Raw genomic sequence first — 17200 nt, 5'->3', positions numbered from 1 at the left:
ATGTTAATTTTTTTTTGCTGTAAAATAATTTTATGCACTTGCCTGGGCCATGAAAATATCTGAATTATGGAGCATATGCAGGCAAAAGGGAGTCACTCAGGTTTAAAATGTAGCCACATCCCCACTCATGGAACATAGGTTTGGACAGCAAATGCTGGCTTAGCCAGCGGTGTCCACATCCCATGAAAGAATAATAAAACTCTTTGTTGTGCACAATTCAACAGCCCACAGTACTGGTCCACTTAAAGAAAATGATTTGATGTTTAGCAATTCAAACAGAAACGATGAATAGCCAAGCACTTGTGTGGCTGCAAAATGGTCACAAGTTTTGAGTCCAACCATGCCCATCAACCAACCTAACTAGCCTAGGTGGGGTCTTTCAGCCAGATTGCTTCACTCAACATGGCAGTAACATATTTGGGCCAGAATTTGCTGGCAAAATAATTGCAAGATTAATACCCACATTGTTATGCGTATGTAAATTCCCCAGCATATCACGGTGAAGGAAAGATACCCCAGAGTTATGAGCCACCACAAATTTTTGGACGATTTGTGCCACTCCACCATCAGTCTTGCAAAATTGGCAATTCGGCCTCACCCTCCCCAGGAGTTTCAAGGGATTGCTGAATTTTCACATTACTTGGCCATTAAAATCACCACAGAAAGTCAAGGTTGGCACTTAACAGGAAAAAAGAACACTTTTAACAATGAGATTTATATTCATGCACTGCCACTCAACCACTCTGGGCCAGAAAAGGAACAACTGTAACTGAGGTGTCTCATTCCTGCAGGTAGTAAATTGTCCTTTGAGGTTTTTGAAAACAGTCCCTGGAAAAGTGAGTGAAGAGGGAGGTGTCCAAGGTGATTGTGGTGAGGGGGACAGGAGGCCAAAGGTTTTCTAGTGGGTTAAGGAGGAGGAAAAATTGAACTATCTGGTTTGCTTCTGGCCTCGATATTGCACCTACAACCTGTCAAGGCTTCTCCAGGAACACGTCCCAGACCCGTGACCTCCAACATTTAGAAGAACAAGGGCAGCAAGTGCATTGGAACACCATCACCTCCAAGTCACAGACCATCTCAACTTTGCACATATATCGGTGTTCCTCTGTCATCCCGGAGTCAACATTCTGGAGCTCCCTGCTTAACATCATGTTAGGCTTCGTATTAAGATAGCAGCAAGTCAATCGTCACTAATATATTCAGTACCTACACCACATCAACAGCAGCAGTTCCTTGAGAAGGCCCACATCATCACATTCTCAAAGCAACTAGGAATGGGCAATAAACACTGACTTTGCAGGTGATGCTCACATCCAGAGACTGAATGTTTTAAAAGCTTGTTGTCCAATACACAATCCTCTCTCAACCTCTGACCTCTCTCACAATCAAAGCTTTTCATGTTCCTCTCTGTTTTAATTGCGGCTGATATGGTTGCTGTTTCATTAAATTTTGCTATTTTATTCCTTCCATTTACTAAAAATAAAATGATCCTCCTTGCAATCCTCGGTGTTGAAATGCAAACTGTTGTACTGTCTTCTCGACCCCCTTTTCCAGGATGTGATAAAGTATAAAATTCCCTACCTCCCGCAGTCTTCACATCTTCCGTTAATCTGCGGGCTCGTAAAACCCAAATTTTCTAACTACTAGTCAGTCATCTGACCACTAGTACCTCCGATATCCCACCTTTTCAAGCTTGCTGTTGTTCTGCATTATGGGTCTTGGCTCTACACCTGGGTGTCATATTAATAAAATCAAGTTCAACAGATGCTAATAATATTATACCTGACATAGTAATTTGCAAACATGGATTTGATGCTGAAAGTTTTATTTCGTGGCTTTTCAGGACAATTTGTAACATTGAAAAAAAACATACGTTTCTGTCTCATGACAAGTATTTTGCAAAAATAAAGATTGCTTGAGAAAGCTCATGTATTTATTTACAGGAATTATAACACCACAATGCTGGTTAACACAATTGCTCTTTTTAACGTTAGGCTTCGTATTAAGATAGCAACAAGTCAATCGTCACTGATATATTCAGTCAGGCGTTATTTATTTCACAAAAAATAAAACTTCATATCCCTCAAAAATAGTAGACAAATAGAAGGCATCATACCTTAATGTATCTCCCACAATTTACTGTCACCGGTTCAAGTCACTGTGTTTTTTATTTATCTTTTTGGAACTTACAAATAAATGTATTTTGCTTTTAAGTTCCACCAGAGAAAAGGAGGAATCAATCCTAGAAATACCAAATACACTTTATTTCACAGTACGCAGAACAACCATGGAATATCAGGGCTGATCTGTCTCCTTGTTGGAGAGCACAGGTTTTGCGGGGGGGAGGGATGGGGGGCAGTCATTAACTGAGTCAACAGGCCAATCAAACAGACAGACAGGCCTGAGGCAGCTCTGAATGCTGTTAGGCTGTTGGAATGTAAGAGCAGTAAAGCAATATTTGTGCTCATTAATTCCTCACACTTTTCTTGTGGCTTTTAGAGTGCTTTATGGCCTTTTAATTCCTTCTTACTGATTGGGATTTTTACTCTTCTGGGGAGAGATGTTTTGCATTGTTTAACCCAGCCAGGAACCAAGTTCCAGTCTGCATTGTGAAGCTAGCACCTTAGCCACTATGATGCAACACTGATACATTTTCAAGTGTGCTCCCAGTCAACACTGCAATTGAAATCTGCTACAATACATCAACATTATAAATAATCCATTTCAAATATGAGAAAGATTTATATTTAAATGCCGTTTCCTGCTCTTTGATTTTGTCAGCTCTAGCGGAACGCAGATTAAGTTATTTGTTAAACCAGCAGCATTTAAGGTTTTTGCTCAATGCATTTAGAGCGGCTTCAAGTGTCAGGACTCTAAAGGTGAACCCGCACCACATCACTAGTACAGATTATCCTGTTGCATTTCAAACAGGAGAGTGCTGAAGATTTCTGCCTCTCTGATAAACAGGGCCTGCAGATCAGATGCCCACACAGCATTCTGTACACAACCATGTTCTCGGAGTATGCAGATAGTGTCTTGTTGCAGGAGCTGCATGCTTCATCAGAACTGGCTAGATGCCGCTCTGCGGAGAAAGAGACAACACATTATTTTTAAAGCATTTCGAAGATTACGTTGCAGCAAACACGATTTAAGAAGGTGGTATTCCTTTCCTGTTCAGTTTAGTCTCTACGACGGAGTGAATTGCAATCAGCAGCAGTGATATCTTTAAAGTGTTACAATCCTGGGAGGGACCGTTAACATTTAAAGAGAAATTCAAACACCCAGTGATCAACTGAAAGAAATTACACCACAAGATTCCATGGTTTAATACAACTGAATTTTACTATACAAGTAACAAGTAAAGCAAACACTATGAAATAAACACTGTCTTAGGTGAACACATCATAAAGCATTATAAAACACAATGAACTGTACTTTAGGCTAACATTCTCAACTGAAGCTCCCCTTTTCCCCTCACGACCTTATCCCAGAAAGTCTTTAGCAATGTATCAGGTTCTTGAAGGTTCTTTCACTTCCTGGGACCAAACCAAAATACCACAGCTCTCAGGTATTCACTTTGATTTCTACTCAGTGTTCCAGCTATTCTCCAAGCCAAGAAATTTCATGGGGGTCCTTCCATTAACTTTTGCTAAGCAATCCTCAATCATTTCTTCAAACCTCATGACTGGGCTTCTCAGCTCAAACTTAGGCTTCACTGCATTCTCCAAGGTACCTGCATAGTGCCTCCACCTCGGAAATACCCCTGTTTTCTGATAATCCTTTTGCTTCTGCTCTACAGCTGCTTTTCAGCTCTTAGCAGGCTCCTTCTTTCTCAGCCTGTGGAATACTCCACCATTTTGGGCGCTTTTAGCTCCAACCCCAGAGGACCTTCTAGAAAAATCCCACAGACAACTTTCCAGAATTCCAACCAAGGCTCCACCCTGGATTACTCATCTCTGTGGTAACAGGTTAGTTGAGATGTGATTGGTTTTTAGATTAATTAACTTTTAGCTTCAAAATCAAATCTTTTGACCCTGAGGTCTGCATGAGTAAATCAGGGCAATTCTCTTCAGACTTACTGTCTATCGTTCCCCAACTCAATGAAGGCCACCCGCCGTTTTTATGGCTTTCACCCTCCTAACTCTAACCTCAAGTACACATAGAACCCTTTGAACTGCCATCGTTTGAGGTCTTCTGGCAAAACTCCAGCATTTTAATTACCTTACCCGTACAAATTTAATCTTCCCAAAGCTAAAAATTGCCTCTACAATATTAATATGAACCATGAACTAGATGATTATGACAATAGTGGGGCTAGTTTAGCAAGAGGACATTTCAACAAGGTTGGAAAGTGTTTATAAAAATCAACAGTAAGTTCCAACAGAAACACGTATGGCAGGCCATTCTACTGAAAAGAAATTGATTCCCAATTTAACTCTGCAGAACACAACCCTTACTCAGTTATTTGTCTGATAGTCATAACACAATTCATAATTTAGATCAACCCATTTTTCCTTAAGCACATCTATGGCTCAAGAGTCCATGATAGATTTCTCCTTTAAAAATTGCCTTCAAATTTTGATCGTAGACAAACTGCTAAACAACGTACCATTTTATCCAAAGGAATTGGGGCAAACTGATCCTTAACGGGAGACATAAAAATGCACATTGCAGCCATTGCAGACACATTACATCTGTCATTCTGATCTTCCCAGTATTCTGGTCTCTTTTCTGCCTTCCACCTTGATCTCAAGGTAATAAAAACAGAAAACGCTGGAAAAACTCAGCAGGTCTGACAGCATCTGTGGAGAGAGAAACAGTCCATACGGGCTCGAAACATTAACTCAGTTTCTCTCTTCACAGATGCTGTCAGACCTGCTGAGTTTTTCCAGTGTTTCTGTTTTTATTTTACATTTCCAGCATCCGCAGTATTTTGCTTTTACCTTGTTCTCAAGGTGTTAGCTCCTTGCTGGAAGACCACTGGTTTCATTTCCTTGCCACCTGAAAAATCACTGACAAATGTTCTGAAATAGTTCTGTTCGTTTATCTGGTGAACAGCTGCACGATGCTGAACTTCCATTTATACAGTGCTTTATCAAATCCTCAGGACAAGCAAAGCATTGCAATTAATGAAGTACTTCTGAAGCGTAGTTGCTATTGTTATGCTGGAAAATGCAGAAGCCAATGTGTGGACAGGCTTCCACAGATAAATGAGGAGATGATCTGTTTATGTTGGTGTTATTTGAGGGGGTGAATTTTGAGAAGGACGTTTGCTGCTCTTCCTTGAATTCTGCCACCACCTTAAGATATCGATGAGGCCTTGGTTTAATGTCCCATCCAAAAGAGGACAACTCGGATTTTGAAGCATACCCTCTCTTGCTACGTTAGACTGCTGCATTAAAAGGTGCTACAGGGTTGGAGCGTATTATTACACCATTACAAACTAGCTCTGAGCCACTACCCACACACAGTACCTTGCATATAGTCAGAGATGCTCCCAACTTCTGGCTGTTGTTTGTCTTGTCTTTGCCTGGCAGTGAACGACGGAAGTGTACTTAAGGCAGACGCCAAGGCACTGTCCAGACTTTGTGATAACCGTTGCTCATGGGAAACCATACCTGTTAGATACAGCCAAAAAGCAAATCACTTAGAAACAAGTAACATTCATGCCACAAGTGTCAGGCAATAACTATCTCCAAAGAGAGAATCTCCTTGACATTCAACCATCACCGAATACCCTACCATCAACATTGATTAGAAATAACAGTAACAGATTTAAAGTAATTGACAAAAGAAGTAATAGCGACATGAAGAAAAACTTTTTCATGCAGCAAGTGGTTCAGGTTTGGAATGCACTGCCTGAGAGTGTGGTGGAGGCAGATTCAATTGAGGCCTTCGAAAGGAAATTAGACTGTTACCTTAAAAGGGAAGAATTTGCAGGGTTACAGGGAGAAGGCACAGGAATGGCACTAGGTTTTTTGTTTATTAGAAGAGCTGGTGCAGACATGACGGGCTGAATGGCCACCTTCTGCATTGTAACAATTCTGTGATAATGTTTAGCCAATAGTGCTTTCAATCTTTCGTTACAGTAAAAAAAGTCTTAAAACATGAAATCTTGTGTCATCCTTTCAGCTATTAACTGGAAGTCTGAATTCTTAATTTCTTTTTAAAAAGTTATTGGTCTCTACAGAGATCATAACAGGTTTTGGACAAGTCCAGAACTGAATACTAGCAGTAAGCAGTAAGCACTCTGACAATTCTTATCCACCCAGCCACACCAGGATGAATTTTCGGGACAAGCCTCTTTGACCTGCATTTCTGTTTGCACCCTAGACTGCAGTAGGGACACTCTCCTTTCTGCTGACCGCATTAGCCTCTCAATGAGTCCTCCCTCTCTCTCTCTCTCTCTTTCTGTCCGAAATCTCAGAGACTGAAAATCTATCTCCAGTTAGCACAATTGCTCTCACCTTTGTTTTCAGGTGTGAACATTTTACATTCTGCTGCCAGGAGTCTCACCCTGGGTCTCCCTGTCCCCATTGTAACCAAGCACCTGGGCTTGTCGTTGGGCAGAATTTGAAGCAGATCACATGACCCTCTTTACCATTCCATTTTACCAGGAATTAAAGAGACAGTCCCAAAACATAAACATCTTATAAAACCTCACATTCATAAAACCTGCTCAAGGGCAATTAGGGATGGGTAATAAATGCTGACATTCCAGCGATGCTCATGAATGAATAGAAAAAATTGCCAGCGTATTAGGTACTGGAACAGAGAAGGTTAAGTGGTGACTTAATAGTTTTCAAGATGATGAGCAGGTTTGACAGTAGATTGGGAAAAACCTATATCCTCTGGCAAGTGGGTCAATAATCAGAGGTTATAAATTTAAAATCACTGGCAAAAGATCCAGAGGGGAGATGAGGAGAATTTATTTTCCACTCAGAACACTAACTGAAAAGCTGGTGGAAGCTGATTCCGTAAATAATTTCAAAAGGAAGTTGAACAGGTACTTGAGGATGACGAACGTACAAGGTTACAGAAAAAGAAACAGGAACGTGGGGCTACGAAATGGTCCCCCTAATTTCCCTTTGCTGTATATGGGCCGTTCCAAGCATTCCACAGTCCCTTTAAGATTGCTGCGTGGCCATGCATATGTGCAAGTTAAAGGGCCCGGTGCTTGTGCACAGCAGCGGGGCCTGTTTAGTCCAGTGTAGCATTCCCAACTGCAGTGTGACCAAGCACCCATGAAGCTTAGAAGGAACACTGGGACTATGCACTACTGCTGTTTCAAAGAGCCAGCATAGACACGATGGATCAAATGGTCTCCTTCTGTGTTGTATCATTCTAAGATTCTATGAACTTAAGTGTACCTGCTGTTAAACTCTGGTGATCAGCCAGAAGAATATAGCCTTAAAAGATCAGCTTTCTTTCTCTTTTTTCAAATATATAGTTTTACATGTATAACAAGTGTTATACAGGTGCAGAAGGCAAGATTACAAAAAAACAGATGCACTTTAATGCTGGGTCAGCCAGGGTTGCTACTCGTGATTACAGTCCAGCGACCCTGCTGGGAAGTGCACAGCAGTAGAGGTGACAACATGATCCAAATCAGCAGCATTGACCTCAAATTAAGAAATACATTATCTGAGTAAATTGAGACAAGGTGTCTCGTCTGCAGTGAAGAGACATAAGTGAAGCAAGCTTGGAACGAATGGGGTGTCTTTGGTTTCCAATTTCTCAACCACTTGGGGTTTTCCCCATTTCATGTCTGGGTCAGTCGTAGATTAATTACGTAACATTTTACAGCACAGAAACAGGGAGTTCGAACCAACTAGTCTATGCCATTGTTTATGCTCCACAAGAGCCTCCTCCACGAGGAATGATTGCTTGTAGGTGGATAACTGACACTGGTGGATCTGAACCCTAGTTATAATCAATACCTTCAGGAAAAGGTAATAGCTCACGTAAAGGAGGAAATGAAAGATAGTTATACCTAAATCTTGCCCAGGCTCTTGCAGTTCTTTCACTTCTGTTTTGAATCTCTTTTCACCACAATCTGACACAACAGTAGAGTTTCCACTAGTGCCAGCACTTATTCCTTCCGAGACAGGATTCATGATTACATCCTGTGTGGAGTCTGATTTTCTCTTCACTGCAGACGAGGCAACAAATCCAACGCGAGTTCTCCCCACGAAGGCGCGATCTGGTATTGTGTTATGCAGCAGGAAATAGTCTAGCCTTGTTTTAAGCGTTGAGTGAGGGACTGGTTTGGAATGCCGGCTGAAGGGGACACTTGTGAAGGGATCATTCGGGACTCTGCCCCATGTGGCTTCGCACCGACTGTATTTGTCCAGAGTACTCTGATCAATCACTTTACCACAGGGAAGCAACATAGGAAGGACCATGATCTCAGAAGTGATAGGATCTAGAAATTCTTCTGGAATATTCCCGTTAGTCATCGGAGGTCCGCTAACAGCCGGCTGTAGGCTCTGTGTATGGCTAGTTGGTGCAACAGTAACATTTTCCTGCTTGACTATTGGAATCGATTGTCCGGCCTTGTATTTCTGATAAACTCTGAAGGCGCTTTCTATAACTTTACGAGGGGATGACCTAGACGGTTGGCCCCAGATGTCCAACCTCCTTAAGCAGGGCAAACTGCCACCCGACACGTAAGTAATGCAGATCCTGAGGTGATTTATATTTGTCAGTGAAAATTGTCCCTTATTCCACAAATCTTGCACAAAAGTACCATCAGCAACAGCAGATTGGTCATTAAACACGTTAAAGGGAGCCCTGGGCTTAAAGGCTTTGTGCCTGAAGGATACTTTATTTTGGTTTGTCAGTGTGGCCTTCCCGACCAATGTGAAAACATCATTGTCCGAAAAGGTCTGGTCTGCCAGCTGAGAGTTTTGTGCGGAAACTTCATTCCATGTCATCTTCTTACTACGTGTGGTACATGTATAAATGTCCAATCCCATAGTGTTTTGCAAGCTAGCTGAGACATCTATGTCAATCTTACACAGTTCCACATTAAATGGGAATGAAACGGTAACGTGTAGAGGAGGTTTGATGAAGTATTCGGCACGGAATCCACATTTTCTTTTCGCAGGGTCCGCAGAGATCAGATTGCTTGCTTCATAGCCGTCAGCGCAGACCTGGGCAAAATGTAACAAAAAGGTAAAAGATGGAAATTTTTGTTCTTGCGCACCTGATGGATAAAAAAACTTTCTTCTGTTAATCCATCAGCACAGAGCTGCTGGGCCAGGGAGTAGGAAGGGACAAGCCCAATCTCCCACTCTAGTTGGTTCCCAACTACAGCAGCAGTGACCAGGGAGAAACTGGACAAACTCTGTGACACCTCATTGTGAAGGGAGGGGAGAGGAGAGGAAGGGAGGCTCATCATTGATTCCCCATTTTTACCTCCCACTGCCATCCAAAGAAACCGCTAGTGGAGCTATGGAAGGGGATTGCTCAGGTACCTCTGAGCAGCAGAGAGCTAGGACCCAGTGTAATCTTGTACACTGATGGCCTTCAGTGGAGGAGAAACCTCAGTTAGGAAAAACATTAATATAGATCTTTAAAATTATGAAGGAGTTTGGTGGTGTAGATTAGGAGAAGTCGTTTCCATTTGTTGAGAGTCCGAAGCTAGGGGTCACAAGTATAAGATAGTCACTAATAAATCCAATGATGAATTCAGGAGAAATATTTTTACCTAAAGAGTGATTAGAATATGCAATGGGCGGCCATGTACAGTCATTGAGGGAAACAGCATAAGTGTCTTCAAGGGGAATCACATAGTATTCACAGAATTGTTATAGTACAGAAGGAGGCCATTTGCCCCATTATGTCTGCATCGGCTCTCCAATGAGCAACTCATCCAGTGTCACCACCCCGCCCTCTCCCGGCAAACCTGCATATCCTTCACCTGCAGATAACAGTCCAGCTCCATTTGAATGCTTCAATTGAACCTGCCTCCACCACACTCTCTCAGGCAGTGCATTCCACCCATCTGTCTCTGTCCCACTTGTTTTTCAGGGGGAGGATTTATAGTGCAGCTCCCCAGGGATCAGAGTTGGGCCCCCTGGTTTTCCTGGTGTATATTGGTGACCAAAACCTTGGTATACGGGGCACAATTTCAAGGCTTGTGGGTGATACGATGGAAGTTTTGTGAACCATGAGAATGGTCGTGTAGAACTTCAATAGGATGTAGAAGCTAAAGAAGTACATAAAGGAAAAAGAAAGAGAAGGAAATGTGCTGCGATTAGATGAAGCAAGATTGGAGGAGGTTTGAATGGGGCATAAACACTAGCAAAGACCAGTTGGGCCAAACGGTTTGTCTCTGAACATTCGAACAAAAAGCCATATGGCCCCTATAGTCTGCCCTGCCATTCAATAAGATCATGGATGATCTGATTGTGGCCTTAACTCTACTTTCATGTCTGTCCCCATAACCTTTGACTCCCTGATAGATCAAAAATCCATTTAAGTCAGCCTTGAATATATTCAATGACCAAGCCTCCACTGTTCTCTGGGGAAGAGAATTCCCTCAGAGAATTTCTCCTCAACTCTGTCTTAAATGGGAGGACCCTTCTTTGTAAACTGTGCCCCTAGATTCTAGATTCCCCCATGAGGGGAAACATTCTCTCAGCAGCTACCCTGTCAAGCCCCCTTCAAAATCTTACATGTTTCTGTGCTGTACATTTTTTGTAATTAATATGTGATGTAAAAACCATTCACCATATTTTATTACATGGTCAAAAATAAGGTTTTAATGAACTTCCATTTTAATCCCACAGTTTTCCTCCCCAGTCTTGGTATACTGCTTCGTCCTGAAACAATGACTCTAACCGACACGGCTTTTTGATGCTGTGCCTTGTTCAGCCCACAGCTGGTTAGCTCCACTTTGAAAAAGAAAGCTGCACTGCTCTGAGTGCCCCATCTTGTGGTGAACAAAGAAGATGAAGAGGAAATCTGATCCAAGTGCTCAAAATTACAAGGCGCTTTCATAAAGAAAAGCGGGAAAAACAATTCCTGACTGGTGGGTGAATCGGTCACTAGAGAGCATAAAATTCAAAAAAAAACAAAGGGACAAGTTGCTTTTTTAAAAAAAATAAATGCAGTGTGCTGTTACTACATAATGGAATGCAATGTAATGCCCTCCAGAAAGGGTAATGAAGTCAAATTCACAGCAGCTTTAAGGGACATTGTGACAGAGAGACAACTGAGGCTGGCAGGGCATGTATTACGTCTCCTGGACAAACTCCAAGATTGGCCATAGAATGGACACCACCAGATGGAAGAAGACGGGGCTGGCCAAAGAAGACCTGCCGAAGCACTTCTAAGGAGGACCTTCTAGAGTGGGACACCACCTGGGCTGGAGTGAAAGAGACTGTGATGGACCGTGGCCGGTGGCAGAGTCTTGCTTCCCATAGTTCTTCCAGTCCTGCGCAGGACAGAGTCTAATTAAGTTAAGGGAAGTGGATAAATATTCCAAAAAGGAAATATAAGTTGGTATGGCAAATTGGACTAAGCTGTGGTGCAGATGCCTCCCTCAAAGCTGTGAAAATACCATGGCCTGCTTTTACCTGCCCCCACCAGGCAGAAACGGAGTCAGGGAGGGGATGCAGTTAAAATAACAGGGTCAGTTACCACCCCCCACCCCCATACTCTGACCTTGTTTCCATCCTGCCATGTCGTGTTATTAATCTGCTCTTCCTGAAGGAAGCAGGGGCCTTATTTTAAAATGCAGATATTCATCTACAATTATAGAATCATAGAATGCAAAGAAGGAGGCCATTTGGCCAGTCATGTCTGTGCCAGCTCTGTGCAAGAACAACTCAGCTAATCCCACTCCTTCACCCTTCAACCTGATGCTTGAGCAGGTGGTAGTGATGGCAGGAGAGGAGGCTGGAGAGGGGAGGGGGGAAGTGTAAGGACAGTGTTCCTCAGTCAGACAAAATCTGCCTGGAGTGCTCTTCTGGATCTAACAACACCGGGCTATCATCCTCCTCCCTTATTGTGGCTGACCAACCTGGTCACAAATACATCCTCCATGAACTGCCAGAATCTATCCCTGTGGCACCCAACTGTGGCCTCCTACTGCAAACTCCGACTCTCACCCGCCAGTTAGACTGTCAATTTTTTTTTAATCCATTCACAGGCGTCGCTGGTTATGCCAGAATTTATTGTGTATCTCTAATTGCCCTTGAAAAGGTGGTCCCTTCTTGAACTGCTGCAGTCCGTGTGGTGTTGGTACACCCACAGTGCTGTTAGGGAGTGAGTTCCAGGATTTTGACCCAGCGACAGTGAAGGAACGGCGATATATTTCCAAGTCAGGACGGTGAGTGACTTGGAGGGAACTTCCAGGTGGTGGTTTTCCCATCTATCTGTTGCCATTGTCCTTCTAGATGGTAGTGGTCGTGTGTTTGGAAAGTGCTGTCAGGCAGGAGTCTGCTTCAGGTTACTTCAACAAGTGTTAAAGATCAACTGTACCTCAACATTCCTGGCTTTGTCAGGTTACCCCATGCTCTCTTCCATCTCCTTGTTAATATTGGGGTCTATGCTTCTGGTGGTCTAGCACTGATCGTATGCTTCAGCATTTCTGAATGGATGAATTAGGATAGGCGGAACGACTATCCTCGTCCACAGCCACCTTGTGATTTTTATGGCATTTCCTACCATGGTTAGTGGGGAGATGGTGGTGTCCTGGCAGTGTCATTGGGTTAGTAAACAGAGGCCCAGGCTAATGCGCTGGGGGCACAGGTTCAAATCCTACCACAGCAGCTGGCGGAATTTAAATGCAATTAATAAATCTGGAATTGAAAGCTAGTCTCAGTTATGGTGACCTTGAAATTATCATCGATTGTTGTAAAACCCATCAGGTTCACTAACTTCTTTTAAGGAAGTAGATCTGCCACCCTTACCTAGTCTGGCCTACATTTGACTCCAGGTCCACAGCAATGTGATTGACTCTTAACTGCCCTCAAAATGGTCTAGCAAGCCATTCAGTTTAAGGGCAATTAGGGATGGACAACAAATGCTGGCCTTGCCAGTGATGCCCACATCTCATGAAAGAATTTTTTTTAAAAATGTGATAACTGGAACAGAGCGAACTGATCTATGAGTTCATCTTTGTCATGGCATATTTTTTATCTAGTTTGAAAAGTAAACAGTGTTGCATTTTTGGCTAAATTTCATCAGGCAACCCCTTAATCCGTAGCCACTGACGAGGGGAGAGTTATTTTGCAAACGATGGCTGGATGCAGTCAGGGAAACTGGCTGTTCCTCAACAATACCCATCCCTCATCCTGTTAACTTTAAAAATCCTTGTGTCAGCAGAGGCGTTAAGGTGGACTTAGGGTTTCTTTGCAAATTGAACCAAGTGCAGAACAAAATGACCTTTTACCTTATTGCACTGAATCCTTGGGCTGAAGTGTGGGAGGCAGAAGTTCAAAGTCATTCTGTGTGTTGAATCAAGAACAAACGCTGACAAGTTTTTTTTTCTGTAACAGGGGAAAATAAGACAATTAGTTAACTGCAATCATATAACCTGTACACAACTGCATTGAATGGGCTGAGTGGTAGGATAGAACACAATCTTGGTCTTCACATACAAACTTTCACTGTTTGCCATCTCATCCTCTCCATACTGTTCAACTTAAAGCAGGTATCTGTACAAGGCAAGTAGTTTGCTGCAGCAACAATTGGCCATTGCTCAGATTTGCATAGAAAGTGACATTTTGATGCTTCTGCGACATCTTAGGCAAAGTCGCAGAACTTGGTAAATACAGACACTTGTGACCATGTGAACAAGGAGCAGGAGTAGGCCATTTGGCTCCTTGAACTTGCTCTGCCATTTAATAAGATCATGGCTGATCTGATAGTAACTTGAAATCTGCATCCCACCTACCACCAATAACCTTTCACCCCCTTGCTTACCAAGAATCTATCTGGCTCTGCCTTAAAAATATTCAAAGACTCTGCTTCCACCACCTTTTCAGGGAGAGAGTTCCAAAGGCTCATGACCCTCGCCTCATCTCTGTTTTAAATGGGTGACCCCTTATTGTTAAACAGTGACCCCCTCGTTCTAGATTCTTCCACAAGAGGAAACATCCTCTCCATATCCATCCTGTCAAGACCCCTCAGGATCTTATATGTTTCAATCAAGTGAGGCTTGATTGCATGCTTGTATTGCTCCAGACCACTTGCCCCAGCACAAGGCATACTAAGATAAAAGCAAAAAACTGCGGATGCTGGAAATCCAAAACAAAAACAAAAATACCTGGAAAAACTCAGCAGGTCTGGCAGCATCTGTGGAGAGGAGCACAGTTAACGTTTCGAGTCCGAATGACCCTTCAGCAGCATACTAAAGCTGTCAAGTGTCTTTACAGTAACTATATTTAAACCATTTAGGACTTAGTTGCAACATAATTACATTTTACATCACATTCCATTGGTTGGGAGAAATTCATTCTAATATATAGTCAACAGCCATTGGAAATGTCCTGCATAAAACTCAAGGATTTGGAGGTATATGCTAGCGAGGGATCCTACAGCGTTAGAGATGATACCAAACTTGGAGGAGAGGCAAAAAGTGAGGACGGTATGAATTGCCTGCAACAGGATATAAATAGATTGGCAAATTGCACAGACAAGTGGCAGGTGGAATTTAATACAGAGAAGTGTGAGGCGATGCACTCTGGCAGAAGACATAGAGAGAGGCAATATAGACTTAACAGCACAGTTTTAAATAGTGTGCACAAACAGAAGGACCTGGGAGCTACATCAAACTTTAAAGGTGGCAGGACATATTAAGAGAGTGGTTAGAAAAATATATGGGGTCTTGGGCTTCATAAATACAGGAATTGAGTACAAAAGCAGGGAAGTTATGCTGAACCAGCATGAAGCTCTCGTTAGGCCCCAACTAAAGTATTGCATCCAGTTCTGGTCATTTTTGGAAAGATGTGAAGGTCCTTGAGAGGGAACAGAGGAGATTTACCACAATATTTCCAGGGGATTGGAGATTCTAGCTACAAGGTTAGATTGGAGAAGCTGGGTTGTTCTCCTTGGCCTAAGGCGAATTGAGGGGAGATTTGATAGAGGTGTACTAGATTATGAAAGCCTTAGGTAGGCAAGGAAAAACTGTTCCCATTAGATGATGATACAAGGACTAGGGAACACAGATTTAAGGTTTTGGGCAAGGTTTTGGGGAATGTGAGGAATAACTTTTTTACGCAGCGACCTGTAATAGCCTGTATCTAATGACCTGGAACTCACTGTCCACAAGCGTGGTACAGGCAGAAACAATGATTTCAAAAGGAAATTGAGTGGGCACTTGAAGGAAATAAACCTGCAGGGCTAGAGATCCAGTGGGGGATTGGCACTGACTGGATTGCTCCACAGGGTGCCAGCATGGGCTCAAATGTGCCGAATGGCCTCCTTCTGTGCCATAAATGACTCTATATCACTGAGACTTGGCTAAAATGCATGTAGTGAGAGAGAGATGGAGGAGAAAATGAGAGTGGTGAGATTGGGGGACTTCATTTACCCAAATACTGGTTGGAATATTAGAGTAAACAGTAAGGAGGGAGAGAAACTTCTGAACTGTATGGTCTTGGCCCAACTAGAGCGGAGGCTTTGCTGGATCTGTTACTGGGAAATGAGGTGGGGCAAGTGGACCAAGTGTCTGTAGGGGAACACTTGAGTAAGAGTGATCATTGTATCTTAAGGTTTAGACTAGTAATGCAGAAGAGCGAGGAACAATCTAAAGTAGAACATTTAAATTGGAAGAGCGATAGTTTCAATGTGATGAGAAGGGATCTAGTCAGGGTAAAATGGAACTAAAGAATGACAGGAAAAACTGCAAGGGAGAAGAGCTTCAGGGACAGGCTAGGTAAATTCCAACAAGGACAAAAGGTAGGGGACCAAAAGCAGGTCTCCTTGGGTGACGAGGAAGATAGAAAATATGATGAAACAAAAACAAGAGTGTATGATCCATGTCAGCTGGCTTCTTCAAGTGGGAACCAGGTCAAATACAATAGGCTGATAGGCTGATAGTGGATGTGAAGAGGAAAATAAGACTAGCAAAAAGAGAATATGAGAATAGAATGACAGGCAACATAAAAGGCAGCCCAAAAATCTCCTACCAGAATGAAAATAGTAAGCAGGTAGTAAGAGGTGTGCTGGGGACAAAGGGGGTGCTTAAAGGTGCAGGGTAAGGCTGGAAAACTTAATAAGTATTTTGTATCTGTGTTGACTAAGGAAGAGGAATCTGACAAAATATCACTAAGTGGAGATAGCAGAGGCAATGCATATTGTGGAAATTGAGAGGGAGGTGGTACTGGAAAGGCTGGCTATGCTTTGAGTAGATAAGTCACCTGGTCCAGATGAATTGTATCTTAGGAAGTGGGGGTGGAGATAGCAGTAGGCCTTGCCATAATCTTCTGTTCTTCCCTAGGTATGGGGGGAGGTACCAGAAGATTGGAGAATAGCGAATGAGACACCCTTATTCAAGAAAGGGTGTAAGGACAGTTCTAGCAATGGCTGGTCAGGCAGTTTAACACCAGTAGTGGGGGAAAGGCTTTAGAAACAATAATCAGGGAAAGAAAAAAATCAGCTGGCACTTGGAGAGGTTCGAGTTAATTAAGGAGAGTCAGCACGGATTTGGAATTGGCAGATTCTGCTTAACCAATCCAACTGAAATTTTTTGATGAAATAATAAAGAGGGTTGATGAAGGGAAAGCAGTGAATGTTCTCTATATGGATTTGAAAAACATGTTTTCCAAGTAACCACAAAGAAAGCTGATTAACAAAATTGACTCTCCTACTCCGTGAGCCTCAATGTCAACATGAGAAATAGGAACAGGAGTAGACCATTCGGCCCCTCGAGCCTGTTCAGCCATTCAATATGATCATGGCTGATCTACTTGTGTTTCGATTTCCACATTCCCAGCTAACCCCAATAACCTCTGATTCCTTTGCCTAACAAGAATGTATCTACCTCTGCCTTAAAAATATTCAATGACCCCGCCTCTACCACCTTCTGAGGCAGAGAATTCCAAAGTCGCACAATCCTCGGAGAAAAAATTTCTCCTCATCTCTGTCCTAAAAGGGCAACCCCTAATTTTAAACCGGTGTCCCCTAGTTCTGGACTCACTCACAAGAGGAAACATCCCTTAGACGTCCACCTTGTCAAGGCCGT

General features: G+C 42.8%; 1 protein-coding gene across 4 annotated transcripts in view; it reads right to left on the bottom strand.

The window, feature by feature from the left end:
* Positions 1–1808: 1808 nt before the first annotated feature.
* Positions 1809–17200, bottom strand: part of ubox5 (U-box domain containing 5) — a 29702-nt gene continuing 14310 nt past the window's right edge. For 2 of the 4 annotated variants that reach the window (XM_078554021.1, XM_078554038.1), the window contains exons 2-5: positions 13406–13502; positions 7994–9155; positions 5475–5618; positions 1809–3082 (exon numbers count right to left, since the gene is read on the bottom strand). In XM_078554021.1, coding sequence (XP_078410147.1) covers positions 2874–3082; positions 5475–5618; positions 7994–9155; positions 13406–13459 — 1569 coding nt within the window. In that variant the 5' untranslated portion in view covers positions 13460–13502 and the 3' untranslated portion in view covers positions 1809–2873. Of the gene's footprint in view, positions 3083–5474; positions 5619–7993; positions 9156–13405; positions 13505–17200 lie in introns of all 4 variants that reach the window. The other 2 variants (XM_078554013.1, XM_078554029.1) reach the window with 1 other exon arrangement.

The sequence above is a fragment of the Cetorhinus maximus genome, chromosome 1 (genome assembly GCF_964194155.1).
Source record: "Cetorhinus maximus chromosome 1, sCetMax3.hap1.1, whole genome shotgun sequence".
NCBI classification, from domain to species: domain Eukaryota; kingdom Metazoa; phylum Chordata; class Chondrichthyes; order Lamniformes; family Cetorhinidae; genus Cetorhinus; species Cetorhinus maximus.
This window is presented reverse-complemented; position numbering and strand designations above follow the sequence as displayed.